The 16909-nt window shown below is 51.9% G+C and overlaps 4 protein-coding genes across 4 annotated transcripts; 1 reads left to right on the forward strand and 3 right to left on the reverse strand.

The window, feature by feature from the left end:
* Window positions 1–287: 287 nt before the first annotated feature.
* EsH8_VIII_000463 (uncharacterized protein) lies at window positions 288–1821 on the reverse strand (the record flags this gene model as incomplete). The annotated part of the gene is made up of 4 exons (XM_083269505.1): window positions 288–880; window positions 937–1383; window positions 1460–1528; window positions 1680–1821. The coding sequence occupies 4 exons, from the start codon at window positions 1819–1821 to the stop codon at window positions 288–290; spliced, it is 1251 nt and encodes a 416-aa protein (XP_083129273.1).
* Window positions 1822–6871: 5050 nt separating this feature from the next.
* EsH8_VIII_000464 (peroxidase/catalase) lies at window positions 6872–9216 on the forward strand (the record flags this gene model as incomplete). Its single annotated transcript, XM_083269506.1, has 2 exons — window positions 6872–7201; window positions 7270–9216. The coding sequence occupies 2 exons, from the start codon at window positions 6872–6874 to the stop codon at window positions 9214–9216; spliced, it is 2277 nt and encodes a 758-aa protein (XP_083129274.1).
* Window positions 9217–11116: 1900 nt separating this feature from the next.
* Window positions 11117–12226, reverse strand: EsH8_VIII_000465 (ribosome biogenesis protein BRX1; the record flags this gene model as incomplete). The annotated part of the gene is made up of 5 exons (XM_083269507.1): window positions 11117–11361; window positions 11420–11694; window positions 11755–11858; window positions 11921–12044; window positions 12099–12226. The coding sequence occupies 5 exons, from the start codon at window positions 12224–12226 to the stop codon at window positions 11117–11119; spliced, it is 876 nt and encodes a 291-aa protein (XP_083129275.1).
* Window positions 12227–13317: 1091 nt separating this feature from the next.
* EsH8_VIII_000466 (uncharacterized protein) lies at window positions 13318–15093 on the reverse strand (the record flags this gene model as incomplete). The annotated part of the gene is made up of 1 exon (XM_083269508.1): window positions 13318–15093. The coding sequence occupies one exon, from the start codon at window positions 15091–15093 to the stop codon at window positions 13318–13320; it is 1776 nt and encodes a 591-aa protein (XP_083129276.1).
* Between the last annotated feature and the right edge of the window lie 1816 nt (window positions 15094–16909).

Consider the following 16909-nt stretch of genomic DNA (forward strand, 5'->3'; position numbering starts at 1 on the left):
ACAGCGCAATAGCCACTTCCGCTGGGCCATATTGATGAAACTCCCATGTTTATAAGCTCATATATACGAGTTATATATATCTATGTTGTCCATGTAAAAGGAGAAAGCTCGAGATATATCGCATCGACTTATGAGTTCGATCCTCGACGTAAGTTATCTCCGGGGCATCTATCCCCAATTTCTACGGGGTAGTCGTGGCGCATGCTGTAATCTATCCGTCATCTCTATGTGTGTCTACTTGTAAAATATCTATATGAATCAATGGCTATGGCCAGCAGGCAAAATTTCTAGCCGCGACCCTTTTCAGTCTTGACTTCTTCGTCGGCTCTTATCCTCTGGGCCCTCCATTCCTGGCCCCAATACCAGTGCACCACTGATAATGGCCCAACCACAATCGTGATGAGTGCTAGGCTCAAGAACGTCGCTCCCGGCCCCAACGAGGCAACTAAGTTTTCGACAACGGCGACGCCCACGGCACCCAGCCCACACCTAACCAGATTATTGATCGCGGTGGCGCTAGCGCCTTTCCCGGGACACAGGTCGGTGACGAGGGTCTGGTTGAGGGCGAAGACGGCGTTACTCGCTGCTGCGATGAAGAATTGTAGGATTAGCGGGACGGCGATCCATCCTGCCCGAGAGGTTACAAAAGGAAAGTCGAGGGCAACGCCATAGGCGGCGGTGGAGGCGACGAAGATAAGGACGATCCACGGTAGACGCCGGAGGCGCGCGTGCTCTATAGGGAACTCGGCGGGCATGTTTTTCCCCGACAGCTTCTCCGTTTCCGGGATGTTGTTCGAGGTTTTATAGGCTTGCTCCGTAGCCAGATAGTCCCGCGTCATTAACTTGCCGGCGATGGCTGAGCCGACAATCGTTCCTAGTCCTGATATTCCGCATGTAAGTGGGTCTCCGACACATCGAGTTTCGGGTTCTGCATACCATTGGGCAGAAATGCCAGCCCGATTTGAAGCTCGTTGAGACCAAACAGTTGCTTGAAAAGACCGGTAGTACTTGACGTAACCATGCTCCAGATTGTGTAAACCACGCCACCAAAGATGAGGTTGATGAGTATGTCTCTTTGAATCAAAAGTCGCAACGGTTCCACAAAGGTCATCAATGTGACCTTCTTCCGTGGGAGAGGCTCTTCTGGGTCTTCCAAGCCGTCTGGAGCCTTTCTCATATATCGGATGAGTGGTTTGTATATTCCATTCAAGCGAAGTGAACCGTTTCCGGCAATTCTTCGCATGGTTTCAGGCAGAAAAAGTACAATCACGAAAGTGACCACCGAGGAAAGCAGCAAAAGGAAGATAAAGATGGATCGGAAACCGAAAAAGTTTGCGAGAAGACCGCCGAGCACAGGCCCAACGGCGATGCTGAAGTTTCGGACTTCGAGGGTTAGCTCCGAGCCTACAAGTTACAACACTAGACAAGTGAAGTGAAACAGAAGGCAATATTAACTTACTGGCCTGGTAGAAGCTAATGAATTCCCCCCTCTCAGCCGGAGGCGAAATGTCCTGGATGACGCCGTTTCCTATTGCATGTAAGAAATAGGTTACGACGAATTGGTTACGGATTGAGCGACGGGACGCCCGTCAATTCCTTACCAATGCTGACGGTAGATGCGCTTCCAGCTGCTTGTAATCCTCTAAACACAAGAAGGACTGTAAAGTTTGGGGAGAAACTGAGCCCAATGTTGGCAATGATATAAACGGCAAAGGACGCAATGTAGATAGGCCTCCTTCCCAATGCGTCTGAGATCGATCCCCAGATCAACGGGGAGATACCCTGAATGATCAAGTAGGACGTTATCGTCAGGGAAACCATCTGCGCGCTTACATGAAGATCCTCCACGAGAAAAAGCTTTTAGTTAATTCCTACGACAACGGATTGGAAATAGCATACCTGTGAGATTGTGTCGAGTGCAGGGAAATATATATTGGAAGAAAGACCTGAGAACAGACCGGCCGCTCCAATAATCACAATAACAACCCATTTTTGCTTATTTGTAAAAACGTGATATGGCGGCTCTGGTTCCTGTATATCCTCTGCTTCGGTTGAGTTAACATCGTCGAAGGGGCTTTCAGGTCCGTTTGTTTGCGCCTCTGTTATTGAGTTTAAATCCGCGAAGGGGTTTTGAGACTCTGCGCCGTGATCCCTTTGGGTCCCTTGTGTCGAAGCCCGCGAAATTGTCCGGCCGAAGGACCCTGCCGAATATATGCTCGCTGGACTGGGACTCCCAAAACGAGACCTCGTGCGGCTCCTCATAGACATTCGCGTGGGCGAGACGTATTCATTGAGGTCTCGGTGCTGCGAAAGCTCCGAATCGCTTGTAAGGAGATGCAGGCCACCGACGGCGGCGGCGGAGAGCCTGCTTCGTATGTCTTGCAACATTCGAGGGGAATCCATCTTGTTCGGTTCCATCGTGGCGAGAGAAATCGATACTGGGCGGCCTTACATGCGAATGAAGCGTTGGTGGGAAATAAGGCAACAAGAGGCTGACTTTGACGATATTTGATTGATCTCGAAAGCACAATACCCACATCTGACGCAGCGTATTCGAAGTAAAACCATCTCATGCACGAATTTGCCGGACTAGCTTCATACTAACACCGGTTTGGGCCAGGTTCTGAAGGCCTGAATCAACAGCAAAAGATGCTGATGCCCAGGCAAGTACGCAACAACTAGGCCCCCCGGCCAATCCCGCCAAAAATAGGTCGAAAGGGTGGTGAGGATTATTTTACTTTCGGGCTGGCAAAGATTGTTTGGGATTTGATTCGTGCAGGCTGCAAGGTAGAGCCGACTTTGGGCAATTGGGGCTCACTAATGGTATACTCGCATTTCTCCAAAACCTTCTCGCATTGTAACATGACTGGTCTGCGGTAGGTAAGCGTGAAACTCGCCCCAGCGTAGTTCGCCGAGTCTAAAACGAGTTTGACTGGCAAGGTTTTACGGCGAAAGCCGCCAGAATCAAATGGTCTTACAGACCTGAGATGAAAATGCCAAGAATAGCTACGGCATCGAATAGACAAGACGAGCCGATATCTTTGACAGGTTTCCACTTGAGTTTCCGGATCGTACACGTCGTTCGCCTCATGAATCTGTTGCAACTCCTTGGCGCTCGAGCCTGTAGCCATCCCTAGCGACCCTCAGAGTCAATATAAGCCGGTCACTTTGCCCGACACCAGGTCCCTGCACGTAGTTTTACCTCTCAACTCGGAGATACGAAGCATCGGCCTCCCCAGCTCGGCCAGCCTGCCTCGCGAGTTTGCAGCTGAATTTCCATCTAGGATTTGTACGACCTCGCCCCACACCCAAAACTGAAGTCCATCAAGAAATAATTCCAGACACAGATTGCAATGGCTGGACTATCAATGAGCCGGAGGCGAGGACCTCCGCCTAAGCTTCAACTTGACGCCGCACATCAACGCCAAGAACGAGATGAGCAAAAGACACCGGCAGGACCACTCACGCCGAGCCGGCCTCTCATAAACTCGACGCTGCAATTTCCCAACCTACCGCAGCCAACTACAACCCAGCCTCCCGTACCTTCTGCTGGGGGTACGCCTCCGGCAACACCAACCGCCCCAACGACTCCCAAGACGCCACCACTTCCGTCTAGTTTACCGATATCACAACCATCATTTCCGTCGAGTTTACCGACATCACAACCACTACCGTCGAGCTTACCGATATCACAACCATTACCTCCGTCTAGCTTACCGATATTGCAAACGACTTTGACCAGCTCAACAATCAGCGCTCCATCAGCACCTATCCCAAGCCCCACCAACACGGTCTTCCTCACCGCCGTACCCGTGACGGTGACAGTCACTGAGACTGCTTCTCTTCCAACGACTGCCCCGAGCGAGGTCGGGGGGAATCCCCAACCGTCTTCAATAGATTCGAATAAAAGTACCTCCTTCAGCACTGGGTCCGGCGTCGTCGTAATTGGCGCGCTCGGAGGCATAGGTAAGACCTCTCACTTCCCCCTCTGAAAGACTTTGAGCGTGCTGCTGACATATGGACGGCAGCGGCTACCTCGCTTATGGTGATGGCTGCTCTCATTTTATGGCGTAAACGAAAGCATCGTCAAAGTGTTAATAGTGTAAGAGAAAGATCCCGTGACCTGTCTCTGTTGCTTGAACTTATGCTAACACGTTACTAAAATCTAGGCAGGAGGTTTGTTTGTAGAGAAAGCATCGTAATGTTTATTTGTTAAATAAAAAGAAGGTTTAAATCGAGAGTGTGAATGGGACTGGCAAGCCCGCCATTCAGCAGCACTGGTTTCTGGGCTGCTCCTGTTTGATCAAACCAAATAGAATTGCAAGCTATCATTTATAACTTGATTAGGGACTAAACACCCTCGCTTCTGTTAATTCCTGTCGGGTGGCCCAATGCCATCAAAAGAAAACCAGCATCGGTTTCTATATGCACACTAGAGGAATCCTTACCACACAAGCTCAAATATGTTTATCATGTATTGCTATGCATTTCGTTACGTTTCGCGGCTAGAACGGGTCGGCCCTTTGTCTCACATCAGCGGTGGTTTCATGTAATGGGTTGTTGTTTATTGGAAACTGTTGACTTCCGAAGCACTCTGTTGGGTATAAACATGACCGGCAAAGCCAATTACCTTTAAGGCCTCCTGAATCGTTTGCTACCGAGTTATAGTCACTATCTGCTGTATCGATACATTGGTTGAGTGGGCTTGATCTGATATGAGACATTGAACCCCGTTTCACCACCTCTACCTTGGCAAAGAGAAACAACGAGCCATCACTAGTGCCTTTATTCCAGACATATGCATAAAGAAAAAAATGGGCCGGGAAAGCTGCCATGTATTCTACACTCGACTCTCGCTGTTAGTTCCGGGCAAGGAAGAGTGCCCGACAGTCACTGTTCAATCTCAACACAAAAGTCTATGATATCAACGACTGTAGAATACAGGTGGAGACGCGCTTGTGATGCCGGTCAGTGGGTAAACAGACCCATGAGCTTGGTAGGGATGGCGAAAGAAAAAAAGCCGGGCCGGCGATGTTTCGCTCGAATCCCGGAATTGCCAAGAGTGCGGGGGGCGTGAAAGAGGATCAACGGGTGGCAGCTGCCCACGTTTCGAGAGTTCGAGGGCGCAGGAAGTTGGTGTTCAACCCGAAGTGTGATTGCAATGCATCCTCAGTAAATGGGCATAGTTTTCTTGTTGACGTGTCAATTGATGCAGACATGGGCTTCGGGAATGGAATCTCCAGCGCGGCATTGAAGCTGTGATGCGCTAGTATACGCTAGGTTCATCGTCACCCTGGACACATTGCATGCTCTACGTAGTACCTACTCGACTCTCCGACACCATCAACACCCACCGTTGTCCGCTAATCGGCGATTTTAGCCACAAATATGGTCCATGAAAAGATTTATGGTCCTTCACAGGCGGTACCTGCCATCGCCGCCCACTTCCCATTTGAACTAGCGTTGATAATCAAGTGTCCAGTGTTTGGTGTCGCCTTCTGCATCTAAGAAGCAATGTGGGGTCAGGTGACGTCGTGTACTTTCCGAGAAGCTACCCCCCTGGCCATGTCTCATGTAGTCGCGCGTACCCTACACTGAGTGCATTGTACGTACATCCTGTAGTACCGGTATATAATTAGTTTTGCAGAAGGCGCGTAATGTGGAGGGGAGGAACGCCCCCAAGCGCTGTCGCTTTCTCTTTGCTGCAGAAAATAAAGGAAAAGAGGCAGGGGCCATTGCGGGGTAAGTACCTAGTGTCAGCCAACCGGGAAAAGCGTAATCACTGCTCGATGCTTGCCCCTTAACAAGACACTGGAGGAGACCAGGAGACGCGGGTCGTATTAGATGGAGCAGAATGGGGCAGAATGGAGCAAAATGGATCACGCCGGCTCGGAGCGAACGGAACACAAAGTGCACTCCTCAGTCCCGCTGGGTTCCGATGTCACTGTCTAACGCATCCCACATGGCTTCTGCTTATCACGTTCGTTTCGATTGGACAGCAGGCTTTGGCTTGTGTCGATCTGCTGCTGTTTCCCCCGGCCTCTCAGGATGTGTCGACGCACAGATGGATTCTCCCCCGCACGGCATTCTAACCCGGCCCAAGCTACTGTTCCAAGCTGGTCACGCAAGTTCACGGTACTGTTGCATCTTTTTGAGACTGTGAAGCTAACGCTCCAATGCGGCAATGCCTTGGAAATCTGCTAAGGTCGCCTCGAAACCATCTGAATGTCCGCGTCATAGCAACGAGACCCTGCTCTAGCTATTCCCTAACACCGCGATAACAGCCGCGGCTATCGGCCGTGTCCTGTCTCGACTGGAGGCCTCGGGTCTCCGAGGCATCTCGTCTTCCAGTGCGGCCGCCACAATCTTGCAGCCATCGGGGCGAAAGGACAAAGATACCCGCCATTCGCCTGCGTTCTCGAACGTCAAAGACCCTGAGAACAAGGCAATCGCCCCCCGCCATTTGTCATACCCCGCCGACCTACGCCCCTGAACGCCTTTTGCCAAACCCCCACCCACTCTCGATGAGTGCGGCATAGCTCCTGCTGTCACACGTTAGTGCAAGTTAGAAAGGGAATGGATGTGAGCGCACAGTTCCTCTCACTATGTACCCAGCCCTCGACCACACCCCTCAACCGCCAACAAGATTCCCGCCATTGGTCATGCAATAGGTGAGGGGGTCGGGTGGCCATGGCATAAAACGCGGGGTCGCCTCCTTCCCGTCGCTGCCATCTGCCATTGATTTTCTTCCTTGCTTTTGCAATTAGCTCTCTCTCTCCTTTCACTACCTGACGATTCACGAAGCAACGCTACATCAATACCATCCGCCTGACGGCATTCAAACGGAAGGAGATATAGACAATCATACAACATGGCCGAGGAAAAGTGTCCCTTCAGCCGGACCATGAACACCGGCGGTGGCGGCACCAAGAACCGCGACTGGTGGCCCGACTCGTTGAAGCTCAACATTCTCCGCCAGCACACACCCGTCACCAACCCGCTGGGCGGGGACTTTGACTATGCCACTGCCTTCAAGGGCCTGGATTATGAGGGCATCAAGAAGGACCTGACGGCCTTGATGACCGACTCCCAGGAATGGTGGCCCGCCGACTTTGGCCATTACGGAGGTCTCTTTATTCGCATGGCATGGCACAGCGCTGGCACTTATCGTGTCCACGATGGACGCGGAGGTGGTGGAGAGGTACGTGAACCCGCAATGGATCCTCCCGCATGCAAGGCGCACATACTGATCGGTGGCTCGCCTGACAGGGTCAGCAACGCTTTGCCCCGCTCAACTCTTGGCCGGACAATGTCAGTCTCGACAAGGCTCGCCGTCTGCTGTGGCCAATCAAGCAAAAGTATGGCAACAAGATCTCTTGGGCTGATCTCATGATTCTGACCGGCAACGTCGCTCTCGAGTCCATGGGCTTCCAGACCGCCGGCTTCTCTGGCGGTCGTCCAGACACTTGGGAGGCTGACGAGTCTGTCTACTGGGGTGGCGAGACCAAGTGGCTGGGCAACAATGTCCGTTACGCGCATGGCCATGAGGGCAAGTCTGGCCAAGGTGTCCTGGATGGCTCCCAGGATACCAAGTCCGACATTCACACGCGCGAGTTGGAGTCCCCTCTCGGTGCTGCCCACATGGGTCTGATCTACGTGAACCCGGAGGGTCCGGATGGCAACCCTGACCCGGTTGCTGCCGCTAGAGACATTCGTGTCACTTTTGGCCGCATGGCCATGAACGATGAGGAGACCGTCGCTCTCATTGCCGGCGGCCACTCCTTCGGCAAGACCCACGGTGCTGCTCCTGACAGCAATGTCGGCGCCGAGCCCGAAGCTGCCGGACTTGAACAACAGGGGTTTGGCTGGAGCAACAAGCACGGATCCGGCAAGGGCCCTGATACCATCACCAGTGGTCTCGAGGTCACCTGGACCTCCACTCCGACTAAGTGGAGCAACAAATACTTCGAGTACCTCTTCAAATTCGATTGGGAGCTCACCAAGAGCCCTGCTGGTGCGAACCAATGGGTAGCCAAGAACGCCGAGGCCATCATCCCCGATGCCTACGACCCCAACAAGAAGCAGCTTCCCACCATGTTGACCACCGATTTGTCGCTGCGCTTCGATCCCGAGTATGAGAAGATCTCAAGACGCTTCCTTGAGAACCCGGATCAATTCGCTGATGCCTTCGCCAAGGCTTGGTTCAAGTTGACGCACCGTGACATGGGCCCGCGCACCCGCTACATCGGCCCTGAAGTGCCCACTGAGGACTTCATCTGGCAAGACCCCATTCCTGCCCCGAGCCACCCTCTCGTCGACGAGCGTGACGCCGCCTCCCTCAAGAAGGAGATCCTTGGCACCGGAATCGATCCCTCCAAGTTCATCTCCACTGCTTGGGCCTCCGCGTCTACCTTCCGTGGAAGCGACAAGCGTGGCGGTGCCAACGGCGCACGTATCCGCCTGTCGCCCCAGAAGGACTGGGAGGTTAACAACCCTAGGCAGCTCGCCGAAGTTCTCAAGGCTTTGGAGGGCGTCCAACAAAAGTTCAACAGCTCTGCAAGCGGCGGCAAGAAGATTTCGACTGCCGATATCATTGTGCTGGCTGGCGCTGCTGGAGTCGAGCAGGCTGCGAAGAAGGCTGGCTTTGAAATCACCGTCCCATTCACTCCTGGCCGTGGTGACGCCACTCAGGAGCAGACGGACGTCGAGTCTATTGATCACCTACAGCCCTTCGCCGATGGCTTCCGTAACTACGGCAAGTCGACCGACCGTGCCAAGACTGAGCACTACCTTGTCGATCGGGCACACCTTCTTACTCTTTCCGCCCCTGAGCTTACGGTACTGCTTGGTGGTCTGCGCGTATTGAACACCAACTTTGACGGATCTTCCGCGGGTGTCTTCACCCAGCGCCCCGGTGCTCTGACCAACGACTTCTTCGTTAACCTGCTTGACATGAGCACCGAATGGAAGGCAACAAACAACCAGGACCTCTATGAGGGCTATGACCGTAAGACGGGATCCAAGAAGTTTACCGCCAGCCGTGTCGACCTCGTCTTTGGCTCCCACGCCGAGCTGCGTGCCACCGCTGAGGTTTATGCCCAGGCCGACAGTGGACAAAAGTTCGTCAAGGACTTCGTTACCACCTGGGACAAGGTTATGAACTTGGACCGCTTCGACTTGAAGAAGGGCTCTTCCAATGTAACAAGCCGCCTTTAGGTTGGCACGAAAAATTGAAGAAAAAAGTTCTAGTTTGACGAATAATCAGAGATTTTCCTGTCTCCGAGCTCAGCGATGCCAATATGGTATGATATGTCTTGCAAGTGTGGTTATGTATTTCCAGTTGTATATCGTAATTCAACATCTCTTCACGGGTACCTACCTCATCGTATGCGAAATCAAACGCCTACTAGTGAATGATTTGTCCTCAGTTCCACTTTTCCACCAATTACTATCATGTTCAATAATACGGGTCGGGCCGGTGTTGTGTACAATGATTCCTTGGTAACATCCAAAGCTACGTGTGTACAGTGTGTGACTGCTGTTGGCTGACAGTCGCTACTTTGACTACCTACACCAAAAGAGGTTCAGAAATCAGTCTGACACTTAGACCCCCATGTGATAAAAAGCCTAGTTCGAAATCCTGTCGCAGGTGTTTGTCGGAGGTTGTACGACTTCTTGTCCCTGCCGAAGCGATCACAAGCTCGATAAGTCGAATTCCAGCTCCAGCGCATGCAGCACGCAAGCCTTTCAAACGTTTCATTCTCAAAAGAAAAGGAGGGGTTATGCATACGCAAGATCAGAACTCAACCGATGGTTATTCTTTGGGTTCGGGCATCAACTCCGCAGCCGCCCACGCGCCGCCAGTATACGTTTCGGGGGATGAGTTGTTGCGCAAAATGATGATGGGACGAACCTCCGTGTTGACATCCGCGCGCTCTGGCCTCCCGGGGTAGTTTTCCCCGAAATGCCTAGTCTGTGTGGATGCAGTCTAGAAAACGTGAAATGTTTCCCAGGCAAGCACTGTGCCCTCTCTCTCAGGAATTGCGTGACAATGGCAATGTTTTGCCCATCGCCTTCTCCCCGCGGCATGTGGTTGACGCATGAGCCAGCACGAGCAGCTAGCTGCATGCATTAGCCTGACCCCAGGCCCCCTTCTACGCATCTCTTAGCCTTGTACCAAGAAGAAGAGAATCAACTCCAATGTCGTGGGGGAGGAAGAGAATCGAACCTTGCAGCCCCGACCACGCAACCACGCAAGTGGCGAGAGCCCTTGGTTGAGTGTACGTTTATTGTTCTCACAAATCATACGTATTAAACCACTAAGGATGTATCGATGCTAGTCCTTTCACCTCCACGAGTGACACAAGTTGCGACAGCGTGAACGTACTGGAGCCGTCAGCCGGGGGGTTGTCTTCTGCAGTGGTAATTGATGTCGGTGACTTGATGGGTTGATAGGCGAGCTTCCACCTCACGAAATCAGGGCACTGGATAAAATTCATTTTGTACCAATCAATCTCTTCGTCATTTTTCTTCTGTTTCCTGTCTTGTTCCCTCCCCTTTGGCCATAGTCAAGCTATCAATAGTAGTTCCAAAGGCCCGATACCCACGAAGGTGGCGGGATGTTGACCCAAGCTGTAGGTTAAATGTTGTTGACGTCAACTCTTTTAAAGCCTTAGTGGGACCTTGATGGCGGACAAGGTATGCCATCATTGGAAACGGAGGTACTCGCTAATCTTGTGGGAGACCGGTAAAGGAGTCGTCGTCGCCTGCTTGACAGGGAGACTCCAACATTGCAAAAGGTTTGCTTAGTACCGGTGTTGAGAAGCCGTGCTTGGTGCAACGGACACGCTCATCGAATCAAGAGTGCTCATGTTATCGTTTGCAAAGTTGGATAATCGAACGCACCCGAAGAGGGAGCTGACCGTCTGCTAGTGAAGGACGAAAAGTTTGTCTATACGACTATCACTAAAACGATATCATTTTGGTAGGATGAGATATCGACACCCGCTGTGGTGCTAGTATACACCCAGCATTTCTGACCGCCTTCTTGCTGTCAGAGCTGAGGTCCAACTCCCTGATGCACCCTTCTCCCCCCCGCAATCTTCTCCGTATCCATCTAAGCAAATAGCTGCTTTGTATCCAAAGCGTCGGTGCGAGCCCCCTTGCCATTACTCCGAATTCCGAGCTCCTCTCTCTTGGCGGAACGCTCAACAAGCTGCTCCTTTCGGGAACCATGCCTGACGGCGCTTTGTTTCCGAAGATCGGATCTGACTTGGTTGGGAGAAACAAACTGCTTGTTGTCGTAAATGATAGGGCCGCTGAATGATCCTTCTTGGACGATAATTGGTGTCATGCAGAAGCCTGAATGGGTAGCATGGTCAGTAAGGATTCAGAAGCGAGCGGGCTTTTGTTTACGTACGGGGACCGATCTCGCGAAGAGACATATCCTTCTCCGCCACCACATCTTCCTCAGTAATTTGGTAGTGGCGCACCCAGATCTTGCCGTCGAGGATGCTGAAGCCCATAACGCGGTCGATGAAAGGCTTAGCCTTTCTTGCGCTCTGGGGGACGCCGAAGACGTGTGTGAACAGCTCCTTGAGAAGCAGAAGATGGGGCTCGGTATCAAACGCGGCGTCGAAGGACAGGATGGGGCGCGAGCCCTTCAGGCAGTTACCCGCGAAGTTGAGCTCTGTCCTGTGGGACGAGGTATGTCAGTATCTGGCCGACTGGGACGGTTTGAAGATGCGACCTTACATAGTGTGCAAGTTCTGGACGTGGAACTTGGCTGTCGGTCCGTTGGGAACCTTAGACAGATGCATGTAGAGATCCTGGTGTTTCCGTGCCTCCAAGAACAGCACCTGAGAACTGGTCAGCTCCAGCTCGATGCGATTACTTCCTCCTTCCTGCGGGGGGTACTAACATTGTTGCAGTTGTACAATTCCGCCAATTCGTTCAGGTCGTGTAGGTTCTTCTTCGAGTCGAACTTGGGTTCTCTACGTCCGTGGGGGAGGAGGGTTGCGAGGTCGTTAAGGAGGTATCGGTGTCTGAAGCGTCATTAGTGACCAAGCTGCGGATGTTTGGCGGCCGGCGCTCTTTACCGGGGGTTGATTCCTCTCGACGAGAGCATCAGTACTCTCTGTGCGTTCTTCGACCTGGCGCTCTTGACGGAGGTCTCGCCCTTGGCGCGAGCGCCTTCGTTGGACAGGGATTTGTATACGGCAGCCATTGTGGTGAGGGTGTCTTGGACTTGTCGCGTTGTTGGAGAGAAAGTGACCGCGGGTCTCGCGAAGGCCTGGAAAAAGAGTTGCTGGACGTCAACTTTTTTTTTATCGGAAGGTGGGGCCCATGTGTCGGCAACTTCCAGGTTGGTGCAAATCAGAGGGGGCAAATGGGCGGCTGAACCAACCAGCTCCAACGGTTTGCCAGATGTGGGGCGATCATTGCGCGTTATCTTATCCGGACCCCTGCCCACCTGCTAAGATCCAAAGTCTTTTGTCCATAACCCAAAAACCCAATGATCTGAATACACTCCATCTTAGTCAGCATCTGAAGGTATCCGTTTAATTCCTGCAAAAGCCATCTTCTGTTCAATTGAGTCGCAACAAGACGAGCTTCCTCGAAAAAAATGTCTTTTTGGGTGCTCACTGCCTCTTTTTGACTCCGTATTCTTTTTTTTTACATGAGACTTCTCTGTCCAACTTTCACATACTCGCCTCATCAATGAAGCGGGACTTGGCGGTCCATCGTTATAATTTATGTCTAAATACTGTTCACTCGGTGCTGCTGCCTATAGCTGCACATTTGGTTCTGTTCTGAACTGACCTGCTGAGCACTGTAATTAGCATTATCAAACACGTTTTAAGTTAATATCCAACCCTCAACGTCCATTCCACTACAACAGCACCTCCCACTCAAGCTAAGTGGATAGGGTACTTTACTCAATCATCTACCCGTCGTGAGAAGCCAATATCACACTTAGAACAAAAATTCGCTGATAATATTTCTGTGGGAAAATTCAATGTAAATAATAAGCGGGCACGTCAAAACAAGTACAATGGCTGAACACATCTGAAGGCATATTCTCCATTCTTTGTGTACTTGGACGAATGAGCTACTTCTTTCTAACTTATATACAATGATAGCTTGAGCCTGGGTGGGTTTGTGGAATCCAGCCTGCCAAGTTTAAACAATGAAATGAAATGACGCCGAGTCTCATTCTAAAACCTCCTTCTTACACGCACACAACACCACGTTCCAGAACCCAGTTCTTCGGTGTATGGAATGGCAATGGTAACAAGACCAAACGTGAATGAGAATCTAGTAAACGGGAACCTTGAAAGCAGGGAAGGTGTAGGTCCAGCTGTCATACGACTTCTCGTCATTGACGCAGTCAAAGTCGGAGCTGTTGCCGCGCCACAGGGGACGAGTGGGCCACTGGCAAAGCATCTGGGTCTCGCCGGCATTGACGTTGGTGGAAGAGGAGACGGTGGCGTTCAAGCGGCTGGGCTTGTTGTTGTTCTCAACCCACTCAATCATGGTGTTCATGTTGTTCTGGGGGTAAGGACCGGGTTGAAGGCTGTTGGTACCGCAGTGGCCGGCGCCAGGGACCAAGTAGAATTGGTACCAGTCCTCGAGCGACTTGAGAGACTCCTCATCGGAGGCGGTGGGGTACATGATAGAGCGGACAGATTGCCAGTAGTGAACCGAGGAAGCGGCGGGAACGCTGGAGTCGGACTCTCCGTGGTAGTGGAGAAGTTTGCCGCCGGAAGACTGGAAAGGGGTAAGATCGGGAAGAGTAGTTTGAAGGCTGTCCAAGTAGCGGATCATGCCGGTGTTCATCCACTCGACGAGGGTATCGTAGGTGACGTTGTTGAGGTCGGAGAGGTTGTCAAGGTCAAGCAACTGGATAAACTTGGTGACGTACTCGCCGCCAGTAGAAGGAATGCTGAGCTCCCAAGCCTCAGTCTCGGAGTTGTAGGTCGTAGCAGCGTCGCCAAGCTCAGATCCAATTTGCCAGGACAGGTACGCGCGCTGTCCCTCAGAGTTGAAGACGCCGTCGTAGATAGCCTGGGCGACCGCAACACCCTGCTCGGTCACAGTGCCACTCTGGGCCGGCTGGTAGCTAGTGGTGCTACCCTGTGCCTGTCTCTTGTTGAATCCAAAACCAAGCGAAGTGCTGTTCTTCTCGGCGCAGTAGTACGACTCGCCAACGGTGGACTTCAGGTCGAACTGGAGCTTGCAGAGATCAGTGCGGGAAATGACACCGTCGGTTCGTCCGTCGAGAGAGTCGCAGGCGGCAATGGTGGAGTTGACGATCTGTGCCAACTCACAGGGAGGAGGGTAGTAATCCTGAGTCTTCTCAACGGCTGACGAGTAGACGTGAAGAACCTGCTGTTGGCCGAAGCGGAAGGCCGGAGCGCCCACAACCACACCGTCATACTCCTCTCCCCAGCGCTGGACCTGGCTCATGCCCTCGCGTCCGCCGTCGGAACAGCCCTCATAGTAGGTGTAAACCTTGTCGTCAGCACCCATGCCGTAGAATCCCTTGGTAAGCGCCTTTCCGACCTGGGTCATCTCGCCCAAGGCCTGGTATCCAAACATGTAGGTGGCATCCCAGTTGATGGAGCCGTTTCCGTAGAGCACGACCTCATCATAGCTGGTGCTGAAAGCATCGTAACCGGCATCGGTGGCACCTCCGGCAGCACCGTAAGACAGACCGCCGGTGGAGTCGGTGGAGAGCGAGAAGCCGCCTCCTCCGGCAACGTAGAATCGGTTTTTGAAATCGCCGGGGCTGGGGAGGGCATACTTCACAACCACGGTGTCGCCCTTGCCGGTGTGGGTGTAGTGGACCGTCACGTTGCAGTAGGTGTAGGACTGGCCAGAGCTGCTGCCGCCTCCCATCATACCTCCTCCGGTGGTAGCATTATAGACTGGGCTCGCGGTGACGGTTGAAGGAAGCAGGTCAATACCGAGCAAAGTGCCGTTGGAAGGCAGAGCACTTTGTACGTTGTCGACAGTGCACACATCAGCAAGGGAAGATGTGCTGGCTCTTGCCGCCAAAGCGCGGATAGCCGCCTTGGAGTATCGAGACATAATGAAAGATTCAGATGTAAAAAAGAACTTGACTGATTAGACGGGGAAGAAAGCGAGTGAATGGGTGATGAAAACAAGCGATGGTGGTGATGTCCTACAAGCATAGAACCAGGAGGCATAGGGCGGGCTTCTTATAACAAACAGTCACGGCCGTCTTCGACTTCATTATTGGAGCTCCCCATATTTTCGGTAACGGCGAAGCCATCTAGAATGTTTCTCCATACGCGGCCTGTCTGTACGCCTCATAGCGCCGGGGCGCAGGGCACAGATTTGAGCCGGAACTCTCGCATCAACCCCAGTTGTATAGAACCACAGAATGGGGGCCGTAAAATCGGTAGTTCCCGTCTGATGGTACGTCAGCCACATCTAGTGAGACTGGGAAACATTTCTCTAGGGCTGATAGTCCGGATGAACCTTGTTCAAGTGGGGAACCAAGTCCCGGAGCTTGGAGATGTTTCCTAGCACGTCCAATGAGGCACCCTACCTCCACCCTCGAGATGCCGCGTCACTCTGGTCCTGACCAATTTTCAATACAGTTATTTCAATGCATGAAGAGGTACATGCACTATCTGAATTCCGCAGTACTTTTGCCTAGTCTACTTATCTTTGGTAATGGCCTCAGAAATATTTTATTTTACCAAGTTTAGGTCCAGAGTCAAATGACGCGCCCCGGAAATTCCTTCGTGAAAACTGTCCAAAAATATCCGAAATCATTCTCCTATCATCCTGATGTTTGTCTGGGGGTCCTGGTTTAATGAGTCATTGAGCATCTAGGTCCTGGGCGCGGTCAGTCCGTCAGAGTGGCGCATTAAGCAATACATGAATGAATTCTGCTTACTCCCATTAAACAGACAACATAAACCCCTTGCTAATTTTGTTGTACCATTCTGAGAGCTTCTGAGCTATGCAATACTAGACACCCAGATAAGGATGTTCCCGAACGTCTACGACATCATCATATCAAGTATACATGACATTTGCGGGCGTTCTTGGACCTAGGACGATTGGTGAGCCGCAAGCCTCAACAGTGATGTAAGATTCTTCGGGACAACCCCACACTCTCCATGATTGATTTAAGAGGACTCATACGCCCACTTATCCATCAGTCTGCTCCATACCGCCGAAGAAAGCACACGAAAGTAACGGGAGTCTTTGTTCGGAGCCGAATCGGTCAACGGCTTGTGGGCGGCCGGCAACGATAAATTACGTTGCTCATCTCTACCCCTTTGAGAATCGAGATGATTTCTAGTGACGGGCGATGCCGTTCGATGGGGGCGCCGACTCACGCCTTTCTCCGCGGCTAGTTGTCAAGATACCGCCGTGGGGCGATTCCGATAAACATTCCGCGATCATGCTGTGGGGCTGGTCCGAGTCGTCTTGGCCAATCAAGCATCCAAGTGTACCAAGGCATTACTTTATTTAGAAAGGCATAAACACATTGCTGTCTCCTTTAAACTGTGTTCGGCGTAACACTTGTAGGCCGCATTTTCTATATTTAAGGCTGTATAGAATTCTAGGCGGCATTCTGAAAATTCATTTAAGCTGCAATATGAGCTCTTCAAATCAATAGAACAATAAAGGGGTTTGGAGAAGTTACAGGTTATAAGTTGGCAGAGGCTGTATCCGTACGGATAGGAGTTTTATAATCAGTTGCGATATTAAGTCAGTGTGTAGATAAAAGTGATGAAGCCCCCCTCTTCAATCAATCCGTGGTCCAAAGGGCAGAAGCCTTCAGATACCTGCTCGATTTCCCGCTACAACACCGCCAAGAGCGGTATTGAGCAACTACCGGCTTTTCCCTCTCTAATTAGAATTG

The sequence above is a fragment of the Colletotrichum jinshuiense genome, chromosome 8 (genome assembly GCF_051148585.1).
Source record: "Colletotrichum jinshuiense chromosome 8, complete sequence".
In the NCBI taxonomy this organism is placed as follows: domain Eukaryota; kingdom Fungi; phylum Ascomycota; class Sordariomycetes; order Glomerellales; family Glomerellaceae; genus Colletotrichum; species Colletotrichum jinshuiense.